At 38.1% G+C, this 19,288-nt stretch overlaps 1 protein-coding gene across 1 annotated transcript in view; it reads right to left on the reverse strand.

The window, feature by feature from the left end:
• The window catches only part of CLVS1 (clavesin 1), a 216,018-nt gene that overhangs the window by 118,549 nt on the left and 78,181 nt on the right, over window positions 1-19,288 (reverse strand). The window contains 2 exon segments of the mRNA XM_021002153.2: window positions 2,293-2,321; window positions 2,324-2,466. Of these exon segments, the coding sequence (XP_020857812.1) occupies window positions 2,293-2,321; window positions 2,324-2,466 (172 nt within the window).

Genomic DNA, 19,288 nt, shown 5'->3' on the forward strand with positions numbered 1-19,288 from the left:
GTCAAGTTATCTGTTCAAAAATATAATCGAGGGAAGAGATTTGGGGGAGAAAAAGATTTGAAACCAAGAGAAAAAGACTAAGAAGAGAACACTCTTGAATATTTAGAGTTATATAGTAGGGAATCTACTTTTCTTCCTTTTTAAGGTAGGATTTTTAAAGATGAGGCCCAGCATGAACTTATTCTTTGGAAAGCACAAGTAGTAATAATTTTAAAAATCATTTGTTCCTTATTGATAATATCCCCATTTTTCCAACATTGAATTTTGAAAGTCAAGAAAAATTATGTACAGTAACTATTAATTTTTATTCACTCTTTACTAAATGCTTGGGGTAAGCAAGATATTTAACAGATCTCATAGAACCCTTTAGGGGCTAATATTATTAAGGGACATGGATTATTACTTGCCCTTTGGTATGCAGAGGTGTTTTTACACACACACACACACACACACACACACACACACACACACACACACACACACTCCAGAACCTCCCAGGGCCTCTGTAGCTCCTTCCTATTGAGGCCAGTACCACACATAGCCTAAAACTTGAGAACAGTTTGCATATAAGTGATGACCAAGAGGATGTTACTCTGAGAAAGGGAAATAATAATAAAGATAATAAATGGTAGTAGTAGCAGCAGCAGCTAGCATTTATATAAAACCTCTCACTTGCCAGGCATTGTGCTAAGCACTTTACATTATCATCTCATTTGATATTCACAACAACCGTGGGAGGTAGATGCTGTTATTATCTCCATTTTATAGATGAGGAAACTGAGGCAAATAGAGGTTAAGTGACTTGTCCAGGGTCATGCAACTAATTAAGGCTAGATGAACTTTGTACGTGTCAATTCAGATTTTTCCAATGCTTCAATTATCCCCAGGTGTCAGTGAGGAGACACTGACACCCAGAAGAAGCTGCATTCACTCATTTAGGCCGTGTTTGTGAAATGGACGCAAATGTCACAAGTAGAGCTTACATAACTAAAGAGATGGAGCTAGCGCAGGAGGACCTGGATACAATCCTAACTCTGCCACTTGCCACCTCTTGTGTTTTTGATCACATCACTCATTCTCTCTGGACCTCAGTCTTCTCACTAACAAACTGACCAGATGATGTCTGAGGGGACTTCTGGCTCAGCATCTACAATCCTACCAACCTGGAGGTGCTTTTAGCCCTTAGCAAAACTGGGCAGCCATGGAAGAAAAATATTTTAATTCTGAATATTTTAAAATATTTCTATAACTTTGTGATAGTTTGGTATTACAAAAATGACATTTGTGTATAGTGCTTTAAAATTTGTAAAGGACCTTACATATATTCATATGATTCTTGCATTAATCTTGTAAGGTAGGTGCTATTGTTATCCCCATTTTACAAATGAGGAAACTGAGGCTAGAAGAGGCTAAGTGACTTTGCCCAGGGCCACACAACTAGTAAGTGTCTGAAGCAAGATTTCAGGTCTTCTAAATTCCAAGCCCCAAATTCTCTCCACTATACCACTTCCTAATCCTCTTGGATATAAATTGCTGATGTTGAAATGATGGTGTTAGAAGGGACCTGAGAAAACATCTGGTCCAGTTATCCCCATCTCCCCGTTGCAGCTTTCTGTAGCAGCTAGGTATTGTTTTATCCATTTCCTTTAAATGAATACAAACCATCTCCTACACACTGAAACCACGAGCTATAAATCAATATTCATGCAAGATGCATTTCCCCACTGGAAATCTAGGGAAGCCCAAGTTCATGGGATGTAGGATCCCACAGAAAGCCTCTTTGAGTACACACAAGAAGGCAAGTGCTTTAAACCATAAAAAGGCAAGTACTTTAAATCATAAAAATAGCCCCTACTAATATCTGCTCTCTTCCTTTTGCTCTCCTCCTAAGTATATTCCACTCTCTCCTTCCCCTTCCCCCATACTTTCTGTCAGACAGAAGTGCATGTCTTTAATCTTTATGAATCTAAATGGATTAATTTAAGTGTAAATCTTTGATCATTATTTGTAATTGTTTTAGCAAGTATATATGATTGTAGCAAGAATAAAGTTTAAATAAAAACAAAAAACATAATAAAATACAAATATCTCAGACTTAGGCTGGATAAGAATTGGGGGTATGTACAGGTGAATTTTATCCCATTTTCATTCCTCTTAATGAGAAGTATTATTCAGATTATGATTAACACACACACGCGCACACATACACACACACACACACATGCTCGTGTGTACACACCCGCAATTATTAGGTATGCATTTGCACATTCAGATAGATGTGTACGCACATACCTGTAATCCTTCGATGGCCAGTTTGAGATTGAAGGTGTGAGTTTGGAGGCTTGTTTGAAGGAGAAATTGCTCCAGTCTATAATTAAAATGAATCCATTTATCTGAAGTTCTGGGTCCTCGATAAGAACTTCCAATGACAACAGAATAGCCCGGAGAATGTCAGTGAAGGAGTTCCTAAGGCCAGAGCAGAAATGAAGGGATGTTTGTAATTATTTCTAGAAGAAAGCAGATCATAATGACACAGAGTTTATATACAAAAATAAAGGGGGTGGCTCTGTATACCAAAGCGATTTTAAAAAAGGAAAAGGATCTATATGTGCAGAACTATTTACAGCATCTCCTTTTGTCATCACAGAGAGTTGGAAATTGAGAGGATGCTCAATTGGGGAGTGGCTGAACAAGTTGTGGCATATGATTGTGAGGGAATACTATTGTGGTATGAGAAATGATGGGCAGAGTGCTTTCATAAAAACCTGGAAAAACTAATATGAACTGATGCAAAGTGAAGTGAGCAGAACCAGGAAAACACTGTACATGGCAATGGCAATATTGTATGATGAACTATGAGTGACTTAGTTATTCTCAGCAATACAAAGATCCAAGACAGTTCTGAAGGACCTATGATGAAAAATGGTATCCTTCTAAAGAGAAAGACCTCAGGGAATCTGAATGCAGATTGAAGCATAATTTTTTTAAAAAACTTTATTTTTCATTGATTTTCTTATCTGTTTTCTTTCACAACATGACTAATATGGAAATATGTTTTGCATGACTGCACATGTATAACCTTTGTCAAACTGCTTTCCTTCTCAGTGGTGGGGGAGGCAGGTGGAAGAGAATTTGGGACTCAAAATTGTAAAATTGTAAAAAAAAAAAGTAAAATTGTTTTTACATGTAATTGGAAAAAAATATAATATATATTTTTTTTAATTAAGAAGGTGATATGCTTTCCCCCTTTCCAGAACCATAGACTTCAGAGTGATTTTAGTACCCTGGAAAGGATATTCTGAAGACAGATATGAAAATGGTGTCTTTGTCATAAAGTAATAGACTTTCAAAGCTGAAATGGACCATAAAAGTCATTTAAGTACAACCCCATTATTTTGTAGGTGGGAAACTGGGGTGCATTTTTTCTTATGGGGATAAAGAAAATTTGTGGCACAGCTGGGATCTCCTGGCTCTCAGTTTAAAGTATTTTTGGCATACCACAACAGCACTCCATTTCTAGCTATTCTGTGATGAATATTTAAGATTTCACTGAATCTGGAATCAAATCCCAACTCTAGATGTTCTTTGGCAACTTTTATTCATGGATGGAGAACACAGAGTAACAACACTCCCTTGATTTTTACTGAAGTGGCACAGTGTCTGTCTCAGGTAAGGAAACAACTTCGAATGAATCAGTAACCATGGCAACAAGCAAACCTGCATAAGTAACCAAACACTGTTGAAATGCTGCACATCTTTCTAGATTTCAAGTACTATCACTCCTTTCCATATACCAGTCTACTTCTGTTTTAATTCATTTTCAGATATGAATAAACAGAGAGCTAGACACCCTCTGGTAAATATTCACATATAAAATTCCCTCTGGGAGAAATCCAGGGGATTTTACAAGATCTCAAGTTCTGTGCTCTTGTTTGGAGGGCTCAAAAATGCACACTCCAGGCAGAGATAGGTGCAACCGTTCCTACTCATTAGAATAGGAGGGGCCAGTTCTTGGATCCCTAAGAATTCCATTTTGGGGGAATCAGAATTCACAATTTTCAGAACCGAAAGAACAAAAAATGCTAAATAACGAAAGATTGAGTGAACTATTTTGGATGAGAAATCATGAAATCTGTAATAGGATCAATCAACACACAAATATTTGAGCAGCAGCTGTGGTCAGCATTATGTATTAATTGCTGTAAGAGGCACAAAGAAATAGAAGACCTGGGGGTCCCTGCTGTCAAAGAATTTTCAGTCTGACTGGGAATGATAATAATAGTAATATTTATAATGTACATTAAGGTTACAAAGCACTTTACATATATTGCCTCATCAATCCTTGTAACAATCTTTTAAGGTAAGTGTTCTTATTATCCTGATTTTACAGATGAGAAAGTTGAGTCTGAGAGAGGTTGTGACTTACTCTGTGCCACACAGCTAAGAAGTGTCTGAGGCAAGATTCAAACTCAGATCTTAATCCCAAGCCCAGCACCATATTCCCTATACCATTTCTCAACTCTGGGAGAACAGGACTTGGTGACACAGCTTGGGGTGGAAAGGAGAGGACCATCAATCATGCCAGAGATGCCCTCTGATGATACCTAGGTTATGCCAGGCTCTTATCATCCCTACTCAGTTCATTATGGGTCACCCTGGCTCAGTTCCACATAAGAGGATAGGTTTATGATGTGAAAAAGGACAAGGCATTTTATAAGAGGGACTGAGGTCTCACTCCCATTTATTTGATTGATTTTCTGTCTCTGATGTCATAGGCAAGTAAGCACCAATTTATTTGGAAGCTGGGCATTTCTAGTTTGGAAGGCTCCAGGCATTGTTAGGGAGTAGAAGAATCTAGAAAAGGGGCAGGGCAAAATGAAGGGGCACCCGTTTTGAGGAGGCAGTGACTATAAATCTGAGAGAGTTTGCTGCAAGAATTACAAGGTATAGTCTCCCACATGATTCAATTCAAAAAGCACACCATTTGCTGTGAATTACATTAGGTGACGTATAAGGCAATTATGAGCAAGACTTTGTCTCACCCAGCCAGGAACTTACAATCCAGTAGAGAAGCTAAGGCCCTGACACAAATAACTACAAGACAGATCAGAATGTGTTAAATGTAGGAAGCAATATAATCCCCAGGTTAGAGAGTAGGAAGCCTGGAAATTGAGATGCTTTACTGTCCTTCTCTGATCTCTTCTACCGATTTCATTTATGCCTTCAGGTCAATCTCCTATGAAAAATGAATTCTCAGCTAGCAAGTAGGATGGTTGGGAGGAACTGCCTCTAAATTGAGAACAGAAGGTCTTGAAAACATAAGGTGCTCTGGGCCTGCCTGACTTGGCTCAGTAGGAACGAGCAACAACACCTTCTGAGCCTGCTACCCAAAACCTTAGCTTGAAAGTCAAATTACAGAATCTCTTATTTCCGTGATGAGGATCACTTGTAGAATGGAGACCTAGGCTTAAATGTGCTTCACTGTCATTTTATGAGCCCAGTATTGTCAGGAGAGCTAGACATACAAGTATCTTTTACCCTTGAATTCAGGTCAATTCTGCCAATGTTTATGTGTACACAACACTGTGCTAGGCACTAAGGAAGGTAAAAAGTTTAGATAAGACAGGATCCCTATGTTCATGGAACTTTGTGTCTAGTGGAGATTGGGAGTTGATATAGCTATCTAGATAATGTAATACCAGATACTAAGTTTATTACAGAGATGTTTACAAAACACTGTGTGAGGTCTGAGGGGAGACAACTCATTATCAGATTGAAGATGAAATGTTTCATGGAGGAGGTGTTACTTAAGTTGAGTTTTAAAGGATGGATAGGAATTCAACAGGAAGGGGATGATATTTTAAGCATAAAGAAGAGCATAAGCAAACACATAGAGGTGGTAAAGAACAGGGAAGATAGGGGAAAGGTGAGATATTACACACAGACGCACACATATAGTATGCTAGGCGATGCTTATTATGTTTATTTATTTTTAAAAATTAATTTGTTTTTAGTTTTCAACATTCATTTCCATAAGCTTTTGAGTTTTAGATTTTCTTCTCCTCCCTCCTTCCCTTCCCCCTCCCCAAGACAGCATGCAATCTGATATAGGCTCTACATACACATTCTTATTAAATATATTTTCATATTATTCATGTTGTAATGAAGAATTAGAATGAATGGGAGGAACCAAGAGAAAGAAGAAACAAAATAAAACAAAAAAGAGAGAGCAAATAGCATGCTTCCATCTGCATTCAGACTCCATAGTTCTTTCTCTGGTTGTGGACAGCATTTTCCATCATGAGTCTTTTGGAGTTGTCTTAGATACTTTTGTCACTGAGAAGAGCTAAGTCTATAAAATTAGTTATCATACAGTGTGGCTGTTACTGTGTACAACATTCTTCTGGTTCTACTCTTGGTTCACTTAGCATCAATTCATATAAGTCTTTCTAGGCTTTTCTGATGTCTGCCTGCTCATCATTTCTTACAGCACAAAAGTATTCCATTACATTCATATACTACAACTTATTCAGCCACTCCCCAATTGATGGACATCCCCTCATTTTCCAATTCTTTGCTACTACAAAAGAGCTGCTACAAAAATTTTTGTACATCAAAGCCCTTTTCCCATTTTTATGATCTCTTTGGGAAACAACCCTAGAAGTGGTACTGTTGGGTCAAAGGATTTTTATTTCTTAATATGATAAAATATATATGATATAGGCAGAAATTCAAGTTTTAATTCAGGCTTTTCAGGATACCTATCATATTTTACCACATACTCATCACACCTTGTTTTTTTTTTTTAGTCCAAAAATTGGTTTATAACCTTTCATCACACAATAGTCACATGTATAATTCTGTTCATCATGCAGCTTAAAATGTAAACAAAGCAGCAATGTATTCACGAGTGGCATATGGATCCAGATTTATCTCTTGCACATTGCAAGCCATGAGCCTAGAATTCTCAGCACGCATGCATTGTCAGTATATTTCTGAAAGCTGACTTTCATTGTTTGTTTAGAGCACTGCAGTACTAACTGTATTGTCATTCAATCCAATGAAGAGCTGTAGGCACAGGGGGAGCAGGCGGGCAGGCAAAGCTGTCAAAAGTAAGTCACGTGATACAGTAAGACTTGCATCTTCCCAATTTTAACACATATTTATGAGTACTCCATGTATCCTAGTCTTGCATCAAAGACAATTTAGTAATAAATGATATTGGCACAATTTTTTTAAAAAAAGCTTCACATAATGGTCACAACCTACTTTTTTGCAAAAAAACAAAACAAACAAAAAAAATGGCATAAAATGTGATAAAATATGGTACCTGAGGCTGGAAGAAAAGAAACTCAAAAAGGGATGATTTCAGACCATAAACATCTCTCTGCTAGTGCTGTGAGTTTGAACTGACTACATCTTTCCCCCACTGTGGCTAAAAGGCATAGAGATTAAAAGTAAATTTGGGTATAACCCGTGCTTAAGGCATAAGAGATGGTATTCATTTGGGAAATGTTTAGTTCTGGACTCTTCCTTGCTATGAATCTTCCTATTCTGCCTCAATTAAATGTTGTTTGTTTGAAGACTCATAGGCCTTTTGTTCGGTCTGTCATAGAAATGTTTTGGTGCGGGTTTGGGCTGTGGTTTTAAGTAGGGGATGCTACAAAATGGCATAATGAACCTTGGAAGTAGTGAGGGGTCCCACAGTCATGTGGAGGATCTGTGGGTGATCAGTGATATACCTGAATCCTCTTTCAATCGCAAATTTCCTATAGTGTGAGAAGACCTCATTTTTCAAAGCCTCAGTAGCAAATAAAATAAGGTAGAATATGTTCAGCACTAGCAATGCACCAGGCAAAACAGAAATCACAGAATTTGACATTGTTCCTGATAGTGAAATTTCCCAGAGGACAGTTCTAGAAAATCCTAGTTTTCAGTTCCTTGAAGTTTAAATCAGATGATGGATTTCAATTCAATTGCTTCATAGGTTGTAAAATCAACTTTCATTATGGTTGTCTTAGCAGGGAGGCTAAGAAAAGGCAATGGATTTAGGAAATATAGGACAACTGAGTATGGTGGTGCATGCCTGGAATCCTGGTTTCTAGAAATACTGACAGGGACAGCTAGGTTGCGCAGTGGATAGAGCACCAGCCCTGGATTCAGGAGGACCTGAGTTCGAATCAGGCCTCAGACACATAATACTTACTAGCTGCGTGACCCTGGGCAAGTCACTTAACCCCATTGCCTAACCAAGATAAAATAAAATAAAATAAAAATAAAAATTAGAAATACTGAGACTGGTGGATCACTGAAGCACAGGAGTTTTGAGCTGCAGTGGCTTAAGATGAATGCCCATTCACACTAAGTCTATTACCCGTATAATGAATTCCTTGGGTGCGGTGGGGAACCAGGCTGTTGAACAGGGCAAATTGGCCCAGGTTGGAAATAGTCAAAGCTCTTGAGCAGATCTGTCATGGGAATCAGGTTCATAAGTGGCTGGTACTGTATTTCCAGATTGGGTAAGATAGAAAGTCTCCAAAAAAAAATAATAAAATTTAATTAAAATTTTGAAAACCTCAAAATATAAGACAATCATTCTCAGTTACTCTACTACCTACTTCTTTGGAAGAAAAACATACAAAATAGACAGAAAGTTCATGTTTTTAGCTCAGGGCAAGAATTGAGAAAATGGTGATAAAAATGGAATCTAGATTTAGAAAAATTTAGGCATGCAGATTAGCTGTTGTGCTTCCTCATAAACATGTCTGCTTGTGGATTCAGATAGCCAGAATGTAATGTATTCATGGCCTTTGAAAACAACACTTGGATCTGAAACTCTCAAATTCCTAAGCTTGTAGTGTTGCTATACCACATTCCTATTATCTGTGGTTGATGGAAACACAAATTCCTTTTTTTCCCAAGCTAATGAGTCTTTATTTTGAGTTCTATTATTTTCTCCATATTTGACATATTTTAAAGAACTGATGAGCTCAATGATCTTAGAAAAGCATGGATGGATTTGCATGAAATAATGAAAAACAAAATAAAGAGAACCAAGAGCATGTTGTATACAGTAACAGCAATATTGTTTTAAAAACAATTTAAAGCAAATAAAATATTTTGTCTATTATAAATGCTCAAATTAACAACAAAGGACATATGAAGGAAGACACTATCTGCATCCAGAGAAAGAACTGATAAATAAAAGTATGTATAGAATTTTACATATATATGTGCACGTGCATAAATATGTGTGTGTGTGTGTGTGTGTGTGTGTGTGTGTGTGTGTGTATAAAACATCTCTAGGGAGGGGGAGGGAAGAAAAAATTAAAAAAAAGAAATTTATGTGATAAGTTTATTGTATATTTTAAAGGAATAGCTAGCTGTACAAAATAGATTTGCAGTTTCATGTACAATTTTTTTGTTTTATTATATTACGCTATGGAAATGTTTGTTTTATTTCATAAATTAAAAATAAAATAAATATTTTAAAGGCATATGTGCTCTTCTCTCCAATCCATCCTGCACTCAGTTTCCTTAATGATTTTCCTAAAGCATAGGTCTGACTATGTTTCTCTCCTCCTACTCAACGCATTCAGTGGCTCTGTGTCACTTCTATGATAATATATAAACTCTTCTCTTTGCCATTTCAAGCTGTTTACAACCTGGACCTTTCCTGCATTTTCAGTCTCCTGCTTTATTCCCCTCCATGAACTCTAAAACCAGTGACACTAGTTTTCTTGCTGTTCCTCACCCATGCCATGCCATCGACCTTCTTTGTGCTAACATAGGCTCTCCTCATGCCTAGAGTGCTTCTCTTCCTTACTTCTACCTCTATGTTTTCTTGGCATTTTTTCGTGACAGCTTCCATCCCATCTGTAGCAGGACACCTTTCCCAGTCCTTCCCCAAAAACCCCTTCATTCTCTCTGAGATTAATTCTCGTGTGTGTGTGTGTGTGTGTGTGTGTGTGTGTGTGTGTGTGTGTGTGTGTGGCTTCAGATGCTTATTAGTTGTGTGACCCTGGGCAAATCATTTCACCCTGTTTGCCTCATTTTCCTCATCTGCAAAATGAACTGGAAAAAGAAATGGCAGCCCATTCCAGTATCTTTGTCAAGAAAACCCCAAATGGGGTCACAAAGAGCAGGATGTGACTGAAAAAATGACAGAACAACATACGTACACATCTATCTATCCATCTATCTATCTGTCTATCTATCTATCTATCTGTCTATCTATCTATCTATCTATCTATCTATCTATCGTGTACATAGTGATTTTATCTTGTATTCCTCATTAGAATGTGAACCCCTTGAGGGCAGGGACCATGTTTTGAGCTTTCTTGACAACCCCAGCATTTAACACAATGCCTAGTACACATTAAGCACTTAATAGATGTTTGCTGTCTAACTGAGTGATTGACTCCATGCTCGCTTTTGCTGCTGATAAAAACTGATTTTAATTTTTGACTAAAAATACCCCCTGACTCTCACACAAAAGCCTCTTAAACATGGTCCAGAGGTCCTAACATAGTACTAACTGCTGACAAAACACTTTGTGATCTTGGGTAAGTTGTTTCATGATTGGGCTACATAATCTCTAAGGTCCTTTTCAAAACTCCATGACACTGTAACAACTTCTGACTTCAGACACATCAAAGTTTTGAGCCAGGCTCTACAATTCAACTCGGGAAAGGTTGGCAGAAATATAAAATAAGCAACGTGGGAAGTGGGAAGTTCCAGATTTGGAGTCAGAACATCAGGATTCAAATCCCAGTCCTACCACTTCTTATAGCTTGATGATCTTGGGTGAATCATATAATCATCCTGGTCCTCAGTTTTCTCATCTGTAAAATGAGTTGTTTGGACACAATGTTCTCTGAGGTCCTTGTAAGTTCTAAATCTATGGTCTTTCAAAATAGTAAAATGATAATAACTATAATAATATTTATGTAATGTCTGTGCTAAACACTTCACAAATATTATCTCATTTGATCCCTACAACAACCTTCAGAGGTTATTATCCTAATTTTACAGATGAGGAAACTGAGGCAAACAGAGGTTAAATTATTTTCCCAGTGTCATATTGCTATTCAGTGTCTGAGGCTGGATATAAACTCAGTTCTTCCTGACTCCAGAGCTAGCACTCTATTCATTGCACCACTGAGCTACCTTGGGTGTCTAATATTATAGACTCCTTCCTACTTTTGTAATATGGGAGAACTTTTAGAAGATCTAGAGTTCTTTCATCCTTTAGTCTTTCTTTCACTTGAATTCACAGATAATTCTGAATGATCTGGTGCTGGATCACATAGGGATCTTTTGCTAGCCCTGAAAATCCAGAGGGAAAAGGAATAAGCATTTATAGAGTACCTAATATGTTCCAGGCACTGTGCTGAGTGCTTTACAGTTATCTAATTTGAATCTCACTACCCTGTGATTTCTAAGGTGTTATCATCCCCATTGAGGAAACTGAGGCAAACAGAGGTTATGTGACTTGCCCAGTGTCATGTAACTATTAAATGTCTGGGGCCAAATTTGTCTAATTAACCATGACAGCAAGTGGCATGCATACATTTTCTTGTGTTCTTTTCCAGTTCCCATCTTCATTATGGATTAATTATGCCATGTCATGGAAAATAACAACAATAATAGTAATACTACCAATTAGCAAATCATTTTGTGTACATGATCCTACCAGAGTCCCAGAACAAGCCTTTGAGGTAGCTGTTGCAGATATTGTTATCTCCATTTTCACAAATTAGGAAACTGAGGCCCAAAGAGGTGAAGAGATTGGACCTTTTTCCTACAGCTAGTAAGTTTAGGAGGAAGAATTTGAACTCCAACCCACCTCTAGTACTTAATACACTATGCAATGCTGCCTGTAAAACATTAAAACTTCTTAAGAAAACATAATTTTCCAACCTCCAAATCTAGGTGGGGTCAATGATCTTGAAAGCAGGGCATGTATACATTCCAATCTGGTTAGAACAGAAGCAAAGATAAACTGTTAAGGAAAGAGCCAATTGTGAAAAAGCTATAAAGGATGCTGAAAGGATATCTTAGGGGGAAGGAGTACCATGTTCCTTTGGGTCCCTTGCTACACTGGAGTACTGCTCACAAGAATGACCTAAATAGTTTGGAAGCCTGCAACTAGGAAATTATTTTATTTAATCTGCCTTCAGGGCTGGGAATCCAGGTGGCAATTAATGGGAGCAATAGAAGAGGAATACTAAAACTCCCCCAATGTGAGTGAGCTGTGAGCTTTCTAGCTATTATTAAAATACTATGGAAATTTCATTTCATGCTTGTCTACTTTGGTTAATCCCCTGACCAAGCAGTTATAGAAAGGTACAAACTACAATGGAAATAATGCTAATATGCATTGGTACAGCTAAACAAGGATTTTTTCAGTCATTTCACCTATAATTTAATTCATGCCTAAGCACCTAAAAATGAAAAAAAAAAGAGTGGCAGAGTACCTAAACAAACTTGCTATATACATGCATCAAACTTGGGGCAGCTAGGTGGTGTAGTGGATAGAGTGCTGGGCCTGTAGTCAGTAAGACTCATCTTTCTGAGTTGAAATTTAGCATAAGACACTTACTAGCTGTGTGACCCTGGGCAAGTCACTTAACCCTCTTTGCATCAGTTCCTCATCTGTAAAATGAGCTGGAGAAGGACATGGCCAACCACTCCAGCATCTTTGCCAAGAAAACCCCAAGTAGAGTCATGAAGATTCAGATACAACTCAACAACAACAAAATCAAACTTCTTGTCTGATGAAAGACAATAGAATTAATTATATGATAAAATGCTTGGGGCTCAGGGCTCACTGTCTGGATTATTTTATAACCACTAAAGTAAAGAATGGACTTCAAAGAATAGACTTATTCCTAAACAAGCAAAGAAATAGAGAATTGGGCTATTACATTAAGAAAGCCATTGAACACTTCGGGGTTAATTAGAATGGTTTTTATTGCTGTTATTCAGTTGTGTCTGACTCTTTGTGAGGCCATTTGGGGTTTTCTTGGCAGAGATACAGGAGTGGTTTGCCATGTCCTCCTCCAGCTCATTTTACAGATGAGAAAACTGAGGCAAACAGGGTTAAGTGACTTGCCCAGGGTCAAACTGCTAGTAGTTGTCTGAGGCTATTTGGACTTAGGTCTTCCTGACTCAGGGCCTATCCATTATTCATTTCACCACTTAGCCGCTCAAGATAAGAACGGTTCTACAGCTCCAAATAGAGCTCTGATTTCAAACGTTGGGTGAATTACACCTCACTTAGGATTAAATGAGTATCCTAATATTGTTCTCATTCTGATGAATTAAACTAATAGCTATTGAACAGAAATAGGATTGCTGGTTGTAGTTTTCTGACTCTTGAAATTATGTCTTCTGTCTCTTTTTCATCCTGAAATTGTAGAGGGGACTCAATAGACAGTAAAACAGGGAGATAAATTGGAAGAGGATGTACCCCATAGCTTCCCATTGCTTTAAATAATAAGAGGTTCTTAAACTTTTTAGTCTCTGGTCTCCCAAATTCTTAAAAAGTATTGAGGACACACTGGCCCTGGAGTCAGGAGGACCTGAGTTCAAATATGGTCTCAGACCAAATACTTGACACTTAATAGATGTGTGACCCTGGGTTAGTCACTTAACCCCCAATTGCCTCACCAAACAAATGAAAAATTTAAAAAAAAAAGTATGGAGGACCATCTCAAAGAACTTTTGTTTGTATCTGTTGCTGTACAGTGATATTTACATACTATAAATTAAAACATGTTAAAATTATTATGAAATTAGTTTTGCTCTCTCAGGCTCCCTGAAAGGGTCTTAGGGACCCCTACTTCGAGAACTGCTGGTTTAGATGAACTCTTCCCCTCTTCTTGGTCTCCTTTCCCTAAGTGCTGTGCTGCAATCACCATCCAATCAAAGGGCAACAGTCTCAGAATTTCAAACTTCCGTAAGTTGTGTGTGTGGCGGCACAGTCAGTGCCGTAGTCTGTACATCTTTGGGTTGAGAATGAAAATAACATCATTATAATCAAGTCAGAAAATGTGTTCATTCTTCCCTCACCCCCAACCTCTACCTCCAAACAAACAAAAACAACAAACAAACAAACAAACAAACAAACAAAAAACCTTTTTAAAATGGCCCCTAGCAGGAACAAACAGGCTTGGTGCTACGTAAAGACTGGAGACTTTCTGTTTATTCTCCATTGCTTCCCTGTAACTAGGTAACAGGCACCTGAAGCTAGAACAATGCATGCAATTCACATCAGAAGCTTTGTTCGAAGGTTTCTAGCCCTTCCTTGGTGGATTGAGATCCCATAGAGCTGATAAATTGTGGTTTTGTTATTAAAGAAGTTGAATCCCTTTAATCACTGGGTGTGAAAATCAAGCAGTGGGATCCAATGGAAGTTTTGAAGGAAGAAGCCACCTGGAATCACTCTATAGTCCGTAGAAAGTCACATTTGGCAAACTATGTACTTGGGCTAGCTTCATGTTTGAGCCAGCCCTAAATATAACTGGATGACCAGACTTCCGAGAGGGCATTATTTCAACAGGATATTAAATCTCATAATACCAGGGTTTTCCTCAAAATCTCTCAGGGTTGATCTGCCACTGAAATATCTCAGAAAAGATAGTTTCCTGTCACCTGCTCTACAGCATTTGTACTCCTAAATGTTGATGCCTGTGGGGAGGGAGTGATTGTGGGGGACAGAATTCCACGGAGCATGTTCAGAGTTTCCCTTCCTGGTTCTTTTTGACCATGTGGGGGCTTTGGAGCCTGCTGAGAATGTGGTTGCTCAGCCTAGAAGGATTTGCAAGTTTTGGTTTGACAATGGCAAGCCCTGAGAACCTTCTCTGCCCTTCACCCTCACACCCCTATCTGTGGGCTGACATATGCACTTCAGACAAACGCTGTGGATTCTTAATCTTGCTCAATTCTGAGAACACAACTAGTGTTCCAACACATAATTAGTTAAGGCAATCAGCTTGAGCCTCCTTTTATTTCTAAGGTACCACACATTCCTGGGATATGCTTCAGACAGGAGTCAAGTCCAAAACGTTGTAAAATCTTCTCTGAACCAAGGGTTCTTAATCTGAGGTCAATGGACTATATAGGTTTCAAGAGGTCCATGAACTTGGATAGAAAAAAATGACATTTTTATGTTCTGTAATCTTTGGTTTTCTTTGTAATTGTATATATTTTATTTTATTCATTTAAAAACATTCCTCTGAAAAGAGCTCCATAGGTTTCTTCAGACTGCCAAGGGAGTCCCTGACATAAATGAAGGTTGAGAATCCCTTCTCTCATCTATATTTGGCTTCACTCCAGGAGTGCATTGAACTCTTCTAGCCTTTACAAGAATGCTGGAGCTTCCAGAGGAGCTTACCTCAGTGATAAACTCACCTTAGCAGAGCATTTCAAGGTGAGTAATGCAAATATTGCTTCCCTTCTCCTCTCCCAATTGCTGTGCCTTTTGGCCCTACGATGCCAAAATATGACCAACTGACCCTGCTCCTTAGCTTGGATCCTGCCTGCCACCACAAACACTATGTCAGTTCATACCTATGACCTGGAAATTTCACAGCTATTCCAAACTCAACAGGTCCAAAGGGGAACTCATTTTCTTTTCTCAAAAACTCTCTTGGGTTCCTAAGAGCTCCACCAAACTCCCAGGTGCCCAGGTTCACAACCCTGGAGTCATTCTTGGTTCTCCACTTTTCCTCACCCCCATAGCTGTCAACTCTCATCATTTCTACCTCTACAACATCTCTGCCCACCTGCCTCTCACGTCTGCCCCCTTTTCTCTACTCACACTACCACCACTGTAGTTGAGGGGCTCATCACCTCTTACCTGGAATATTGCAATAGTCTCCTGATTTGTCTTCCAATCTCTCCTTTCTTTGATCCATTTTCCACATAGCTGCAAAGCAAATATTCCTTGCCATGCCAATCTCTTTGCTTAAGACGCTTCATCATTTTCTAATTGCTTCTAGAATATAATACAAGCACCTCTTTTGGGGTATTTCATATCTTTTATAACTTTGCTCCAACTTTTTTTTCCCAGACTGATTTCACATCACTCCCTCTACTTACTCTAAGTTCCAGCCACACTGACCTCCTTCATGTTTCCACCATGCACCATTCCATCTCCTAACTTCATGGCATTACATGGGTTATCCCCTCCATCTGAAATACTCTCCTCTGTCACCTCTACCACCTGGAATTCCTGATGCCCTTCTAGACTCACTTCAGGTGTCATCTTTTCCTATTCCTTTCCTGATTTCATCAGTTATTAGTGATCTGCCACTAAAACTATTTTGAACTGACTTTATATACTTTTCATAATGACTCAGCAGTATATATTATTTTCCCCAGAAGGAGGCAACATACTTATAGGTAGGAACTATTTTTTTCTGTGTCTTCGAAGCATTGAACACCCAGCACAATGTCTAGCTCTTAATAGGAACTCTTTTATTCCTTTTTTTTTTTTTGGCTAGGCAGTGGGGTTAAATGACTTGCTCAGGGTCACACAGCTAGTAAGTGTTATGTGTCTGAGGCCAAATTTGAACTCAGGTCCTCCTGAATTCAGGGCCAGTGCTCTATCCACTGCGCCACCTAGCTGCCCCAAGGTATATTCAGGCCAAATCTTTTTTTTTCTTTTTTCTTTTTAGGCAATTTGAGTTAAGTGACTTGCCCAGGGTCACACAGCTAGTAAGTGTCAAGTGTTTGGTCTGAGGCTGGATTTGAACTCAGGTCCTCCTGACTTCAGGGCCAGTGTTCTATCCACTGTGCCACCTGGCTACCCTTCTTAATAGGAACTCTTAAAAAATAATTTATGGAATAAAGCAAGCATTTCTATTACATAGTACAATAAAAAAAAAGATGATTGTACATGAAACTGCAAATTTACTATGTACAACTTTGCTATTCCTTTCAAATATACAACAAAATTATGTAAATTTCTTTTTTTCTTGCCCCCCAGCTGCCCTAGAGATGGCTACCATTAGACATAAATAGATGCATATATATGTATGTAAAATTATTCTATACATGCTTCTATTTATCAGTTCTTTCTCTTGATGCAGATAGTGTCTTCATGTGTCCTTGTATGTCTTTTTATATTAATTTGGGTATTTATAATAGACAAAATAACTTATCCACTCAAAGTCATTCTTAAAACAATATTAATAGGAACTTAATGACCTTTCTTGAATTTAATTGAGTTGGCTCAGAAGTTATCTTGTGGAGATGGAGAAAGCAATTCTTCCCACCTTTCCTTCTCCTGCCTCCCTGGATTTCTATGTAAATCTGCTTTCTGATCAAAATGCCAGAGAATCAACATGTCACTTTGATACCTTTGTTCATGATACCTGCAGAAATCAGAAACAAAAGAAATGGACACAGATGTTTAGCTGAACATAATTTCATTTCTAACAAAGAGGAAGTTGGTTGTATTCTTTTTAGTGAAGATTCTCCAGATGCTTCTAGATGTAATTTTGTCCTGCAATGTAACTTTCCTCCACAGAGACAATAATATCTCTCTGGAGGACTGTTTTATGGAGGTGCTTAGAGGCAACATTGGTTTCAGCTACTTAATTATATTACAGATTATCACCTGGTAATTCTCTGAGCAATTAGAGTCAATGGTTATTATTTATTGCTGCTATTTAACATACTGGGGTTCCAACAGTGTGGTGGATAATATAACATTGACTAAGCCCTGCATTACTGCTCACTATGTGACCATAAAGTGCCAGATGCTGTCCAACAAAACAGAATCTCTCCCCAAAAAGATTTCCCATCAAGATTTCATCACCACATGGGCTTCTGGGTGATGAATCTTTCTGCCTCAGCCATTCTTAAAGATTATCTACTAGGTTACAGAGGGATTGTGATCAGCTGCCACACAGGGAGTAATCACTCCCATGAAATCACAGATGCTCAAAGTATTAAAGTGTCAAAAGAGAATTCATTTTATATGGGAGCAAGAAAGTCAGATATAGAATCCCCTTCCTGTTCCTCCTTTCCTTGGGTCAGTCTCAGAACTTTAGATTTGCTAAAAGATTGGTATTAGTGACTGTATTCACTTGTACCATCATTCCAAAGAGATGAGAAGCTTTCTAGGATTAGGATTAAAAAAATAAAGAAGCAGGTTTGTAAAATCCATGTTTGTATGGGAAAGTTAGACAATTTTGGAACATTGGTAGAAAGATGTAAATGGCAGAAAGAATAATCTCATAAAAATGAGAAATGTCTTTGTCCTCCCCTTAGAGGAAACAACTCAAAGAAAGGGAACATTTAGGGAAAGAGATGGAGGTAAATTAAAATTATTTTTAAATTAAAATAAGTAGAGTTTCTGTCATTTCTAACAAAGAGGCATGGGCCCAGGATCTGGAAAAATCTGGGCCAGATTTGCCCTCTTGCTTTGGTACTTACTCTCTATAGATGGCTGGGTATTTTTTTTTTCATCCTAATGTCCCAATTAACCAATATGCTGGGAGAATTTCCTCAGTCTTGCCTTACACAAACTAGGACCAATGTAGAAGGATGAATACTTTATTTTTTTTTATCATTAAAAGATATGTTTTAGAGCTGCAAGAGACCTTGGAGCTCATTATCTTTTCCTGTTAATTGCCCTTCATGAATGTTACCCCCTAATGTTACCCCCTACTCGTCAACTGTGAGGACAATGAGACCTGGATGAACTGATTTATCCAAAGCCTTGTGACCAGTTTGTGGTAGAGGCAGTATGAAAATCTGACACTCTTCTCCATGATATTAAAGAGTTACCGAGGACTGTTTAGTAAATAATCATGCTTCCTACCCATGGACTTTGCAACCTGGGCAGAAATATAGCATTTCAGAGCAAGAGGGCATTTTAAAAATTATCTAGCCTAGTGGTTCTCAAAGGGTATGTCAGGATAATGTACTGTGAGTCCTACTTGGTGTGTAGGGAATCAAAGAAAACCTATGTTTTCAATCATAGGCACATGAGCAAGTCTCTTGACTCAAACTTCCATGATGTACTGGGATGTGTCATGGTAAAAAATGATACCTAAAATATTAGCAAAAGAAAAGTTTGAAAATCACTGATTTATTACAAGACTCTCATTTTAAATGTCAGGAAACTGAAGCCTAGAAACTGGTGCAATGTCCAGCAGAAAATCACAATGTTAATAGAAGAGCAAAGTAGAATCAGGTCATGTGGTTCCTAGTCTGGTCTCTTTATATTTTACTATGTAGTCTCTCTAAAACTAACAACCAGTGATGTGCT

The sequence above is a fragment of the Phascolarctos cinereus genome, unplaced genomic scaffold, assembly GCF_003287225.1.
Source record: "Phascolarctos cinereus isolate Bilbo 61053 unplaced genomic scaffold, phaCin_HiC Scaffold_4;HRSCAF=312, whole genome shotgun sequence".
NCBI classification, from domain to species: Eukaryota; Metazoa; Chordata; class Mammalia; order Diprotodontia; family Phascolarctidae; genus Phascolarctos; species Phascolarctos cinereus.